This window comes from Gavialis gangeticus, unplaced genomic scaffold (assembly GCF_001723915.1).
Source record: "Gavialis gangeticus isolate Ggan-Ray unplaced genomic scaffold, GavGan_comp1, whole genome shotgun sequence".
In the NCBI taxonomy this organism is placed as follows: domain Eukaryota; kingdom Metazoa; phylum Chordata; order Crocodylia; family Gavialidae; genus Gavialis; species Gavialis gangeticus.
The window spans coordinates 28,983,949-28,989,479 of NW_017729033.1; the positions used below are offsets into that span (position 1 = coordinate 28,983,949).

General features: G+C 40.1%; 1 protein-coding gene across 2 annotated transcripts in view; it reads left to right on the forward strand.

The window, feature by feature from the left end:
* PPP2R2C (protein phosphatase 2 regulatory subunit Bgamma) overlaps positions 1-5,531 on the forward strand; it is a 342,978-nt gene that overhangs the window by 240,434 nt on the left and 97,013 nt on the right. For both annotated transcript variants that reach the window (XM_019526512.1, XM_019526513.1), the window contains exons 4-5: positions 990-1,102; positions 2,647-2,824. In XM_019526512.1, coding sequence (XP_019382057.1) covers positions 990-1,102; positions 2,647-2,824 — 291 coding nt within the window. The remainder of the gene's footprint in view (positions 1-989; positions 1,103-2,646; positions 2,825-5,531) is intronic.

Consider the following 5,531-nt stretch of genomic DNA (forward strand, 5'->3'; position numbering starts at 1 on the left):
AAAAAAAAAAAAAAAAAAAAAAAAAAAAGATGTGTTAATTGATAGAGTTCAAATCCACCTATATGAAAAATGCATCAAATGTTTATTTTTAAAATATTCATTGGGATTAAGGATGAACTGTATTAGTGTAATAATATAGTTGAATAGGAGTCTTTGCCCAGTCTTGATTAATATTGCCAGCTTATGATTTTCAGAATAAAAAATCTTTGCCTCTGGCAGCAGGTCAGGTATCAACTATCCATCCCGTATTCCCATTGTGCCACTCCCTGTCCATCCCATGTTTCCCATTGTGCCACTTTTGGATACCCAAGCAAACTGGCATAAATTGCATCATTATTTCCTTCTCATAGACAGGAGCCTTAGGTTCCCAAGTCCATGCCTCGTGCAGGAAGAGTTCTTAGTCCACTTGACTTTAAAATGGCTGATTGGTTCACGCGAGCAGCATCTGCTTGAGACATTTTTGATAACTCCAGGAACCAGCTAACTCATGTCAAGGTTTGAGGAGCCAGTTGGAAAAGTGGGTCTGAGCAGCAAAATCCCATTTAGCTGAATGGGATTATTGCAGTATGGAACTGAACTGATCAGAAATGTGAAACCTTCTCAGGAATGTTTATTCTATTAAAGGCAAGTGCAGAGATCAGAGTTCATCGAGTCATAGATGTTAGGGGCTGGTAGGGACCTCCCAAGATCATCAGGTCCAACCCTCCTGCGCTTGGGCAGGAAAGACAACTGGGGCCAGGTAACCCCAGCAAGGTGAGCATCCAAACGTTTTTTGAAGATATCCAGAGTAAGTGATTGTACCATCTCTGGGGGGAGCCTATTCCAGACCCTGGACATTCGAGTTGTAAAGAAGTTTTTCCTTATGTCTAACCTAAAGTGGTCTTCTAGCAATTTATGACCATTAGTCCTAGTCTTCCCCTGGGGAGCCCAGAACTAACAATCCCTTTGCTATTTAACAATTTCAATTTCTTTCTTTCCTTCTTTTAAAGACAAAACTATCAAATTATGGAAAATTACTGAACGAGATAAGAGACCAGAAGGATATAACTTAAAAGATGAAGAAGGGAAACTTAAAGATCTTTCTACAGTAACATCACTACAGGTAAGACGTTGGTTTTTATGAGAGTTCTTTCCCCAAACTCCAGTTGCTTGATATTTTTCCTCTCATTCAGCAAAGAATTTAAGCATGTGCATAACTTTAAGCTTATGATTAATTCCATTTCCTGGATTGGAATTGTAGTTCCTAGAATCTGGTTTTGAATCTCTCATACTTTTTTCAAGAAGCAAATGATTTATAGTTTAATAATCTACATGAAAACCGTTTAAAAATAGCATCATTTTAGTTTAAGTAGTAACATTTTTTTTAAAAGTTTGAATTACCATATTTTCACATCGGGGTTCTTCATTTTTCTGACATTATATATTAAGTTCCTGTTTAATAGGGTTCCTGTCTTATTCAGAGCAATTGAAGGGACAAATTCAGACAAAATGAGCCAAATTCAGGCATGTGTTCATTTCATTATAAAGAAAGAAATGACCCATCCCATTGTGAGTGTGGCATGTGGAATAGGTAAAACTGATGGTAAGGACATGCACTGCTGGGAGAAGACAGCCAGGGATGAGCTAGTACAGCTGAAGTCTTCATTTGGTAAACCAATAGGCAATCGCCTGTGAAATTTAACTACCACAACACTGCTGAGAGAATGGCTGAGCTGAGCTGTTGAATATGTGCAAGCTGATGTAGTACCCCAGGTTATCTCTTGGAGTTTAAGAGTTGAAGCCACATTTAATGTTTTTTTAGGGAAGAACTCAGCCGGAGTAAAGAGCTGAAGGGCAGAGGTGTCTAATGTAAAGTGCACAAGCAGTCCAGAGAACACTCTTCATTTGCTAGAGAGTTATCCTTCCTCATATGTGTTGTCCTTTTTGTCTTGTGATTATTCAACTTTTGAATACCCAGTGGCCAAGCTTCAATAGGAGAGGTGAAGTGGGGCTTCCCCAGGGACTATTTTATTATAGGTTGGTAGGTAAGGCACAGTCTTGAATAGTGTGGGATGTGAAGGAGTCCCCATAGGCTGTGGAGGGTCTAACCACTGGGTTATTAGGCAAAAGATGATCAGCATTCAAAAGAGAATGTAAACTGCTTGTATACTGTCAATTAGCCATCCTGGTTCTGGTAGGCGTCTTCTCTCCAGGCAGTCCAGATATCCTTTGCATCTCAGGATCTAATGAGGAGCTCTGAGCCAAATGGCTGAGCTTGAAGGAGGAGTGGGAATTCAGACACACCCCTGTACTTCACTTTTCCTATTAACTTGTTCTTGGTACCTCTGTGAGCATCTGTGCACTCTGAATTGACTTTGGAAGGCCCCTAGATGTCCCCCTTCACTATGTAGTGATTATAGGTACCTAATCTGTTAATTTGGATCACACTCCTCAGGGAAATCTTAGGTATAGTGATGCTGCAATAGGAGTGTCTACAAGGTCAGTGTGGATCTGCCCCTTTGTCATTTGAATTTTTTTGATAAGGCATTTGAAGAAACCCAATAAATCATGTAAAATGTAATTATGTTGTATTCTCTGCTGTGCACCAAAGCTCTCATCATATGGACAGAAATTACTTATTATTTGCCCATTTTCATTTTTTTTCAGGTGCCTGTGTTGAAACCTATGGATTTAATGGTAGAAGTCACTCCCAGGAGGATCTTTGCTAATGGTCACACCTATCACGTCAACTCAATTTCTGTCAACAGCGACTGTGAGACATACATGTCAGCTGATGATCTCAGGATTAACCTCTGGCACTTAGCAATCACAGACAGGAGCTTCAGTATCCTTTATTATGATTGCTTGCTCCACTGATATTCAGGCTAATAGTGCTTTCAAAAATGTATTTAAAAATAGAACATATGCTTTAGCATTTGTTTTTTGATTTTAAAAATACACCTCATGTTCATCAGAATTAGCAGATAAAGTCATCATACTCTGGAGCACCACTCTGCAGGGGCTCTAGGTGATGTAATTGGTTGCCAGGGAATTGTATAGGATAAATACCAACCTCCAAATTGGTTAATGAATAATTATCAGGAAACTGATGAACTTTGAATCATCGCTAAGCACCTAATTAGGGTATACCTCATTACCTCTATCTCCTGTAGGGGAGATTGCTTCTTGGTAGAGGAATAAACTTTTTCAGAACTGATCATTCTTACCCCTGTTCATTCCCACCTGATGTCTGAAACACAAGCAATATTCTACCAGACCCGGCTGCTTCGCATGACATTTTTGGCTTGTTGGTTGTATACTATGGGATGTTCATTCTAACCATCTAGGAAGGCACCACCTGCGTTGCACCAGAGTGGGGAATGGCAGTTGGTCTGGAGGAGGAAAACATGGCACGCAGAAGAGTGTTTCTTTATTTTATGCAATGTAAAGAGGCCAGTAAGAGAGAGAAGAGCCACTTTGAGGCCAGGTCTGAATCCTGGCTTTGCCTCCCCCATTCCAGTTTTCTTGTACTGATTGTTTTAGGGAGGTTTTGCCTAATAGACTGTTGGAATTTGAAGTGAAGGCAAGGATGTTCTGAAAGAGGGTCTCTGTGAGAAAGCATCAAAATGAAGAGCTGTTTCTGGTGATTTCCCTCCTGTAGTTAAATTCCTTCCTCCTTCTTCTCCTCCCTTTCAGTACCACTGAGTCATTTGTAACACTGGAGCCGAAGTCAGTGAAAAGATTCTCGTGAAAGCCAATAGGCTTTTAGATCAGATCCTTAAAAAGCAAAACCTTTGTTGCCTTTAGCTGGTAGTGCTAAAAGACATCCATACAGAATATACCTCCAGGCTCTTATTTCTCTCACACTCTTCAGATTAGGGTGTTGGCTTGTGTCCTGTAAAGCCAACCTACTCAGAATGTTTTTCAGGAACAAATTAGGAGATTTCCTGCATAGCTCATTTACATCTGAATTTGATTTCCAAGTCATTGTTACTTCCCTTCTGGATCATGTTTCTGAGAGAGCAGGTGTTTGTTTAAATGGGAGAATTAAACATCACTTTGCCAGTTCTCTTCTATGCAAGCATATGTGTCTCTGTAATATGGGGTTTATGATAAGCATAAGGTCAAAAGTTGCTGGGGGTCTCTTGTTAAAATATCGGCAGCACATCCCTGAATCAAAGGCAGTACATTATTACAAATCCAGAATAATAGAATGGGGAAGCCATGCGTTCCACTCTTTCTAAATACACATCCCAGTCCATAAATAGCATTAGGGCCATGACACAAGGTGAGAAAAGCCAGGACATGGAATCCAGTAGAATTATCTAATTTCTGCCAGTTTCTGTCACAACTTCCCCCTTAGTTGAACATTATGTTTCAGTTAGATTTGTTTGTAGAGCCTTTTGTTTTGTTCATTGGTCACGAGGTTAATTTAATCGCTCAGGAGACTAAAAGATTGATTTCACTGCCTAGAGCCTGGCCTAGGAGTTGACAAATTCTGTACATGCTTCCACACACAACTGTGCCTCTGCACATCAGTCTTTGCTATGCCTATTCTAAGCAAAGAGGCTCTGAGACCTGCATTATAAGTAACTGTTCTCTGTGAGTCTATAAGCATATTTATGGTCACTTTCATAAAAAGAATTATAATTAGAGACAAACTGTCCAAATTTGGGAGTCTAAAATAAAGCATCTAAATCTATATATAAGTACCTACATAGAAGGTTCTGCTCCTTGGAATTAGGTGCTACGTACTAGGGGTGTGCGAAGTTTCAGTTGTTGATTCGATTCAGAGAAGGTTCAGCCCGATTTGGAGACTGAATCACCAAATCCAAATCGAATCAGGAGAAAAAAAAACCCCTCCAAATTGATTCAGAGCCTCCAAATTGCTTCGGAAAAAGATTTGGAGATTCGGAAGGCAGTCTTTCAGGGGAACAGAAACTGCTAAGAGGGAGGGAGAGCAGGGGGGGAAAGATTCACATCTGTAGCTGGCCAATGGCTGTGATCTTTCCCTGAGTCCCCTTCCAATCACAGTGCTCCTGGGGAGGGACATAGAAACAGCATATAAGCCTCTGTCTGCCACCTTTCTGTCCCTTTTGTGAGCTGTTTCTGCCTGAGCAACAGCATCTGAAATGTACTGGACTGTCTTGGCTTCCTAATCAGTCTCCTGCTAGTTTCTGTTCTTGGAAAGGATTGGCTACAGCTTACTAACTAGAATCCCTCTACTTATCCCTATCCAATCCATTTCTTTCAATTTATTTTTCCCGCAGAAACCTCTTATTTGTTCTTGGGGTTTTTTCCACCCCCAGTTTTTAAAGAGAAAGCTGTGTTTTTCCTGGCAGTGTGATCCATCTCTGTGCAGGAAAACACATATATTACGCACACTCACATACATACACAGAGAAGAAGGAGAGATATTAATATTATTAATTACACACACATACAGTAAATACAACAGAGAAGAAGGAGTCAGACAAATACATACAGTAATCAAATAATAAGAAGAGATATCAGAAATGATGCTGAGGGGCAATCAGCATGGATTTATTAGG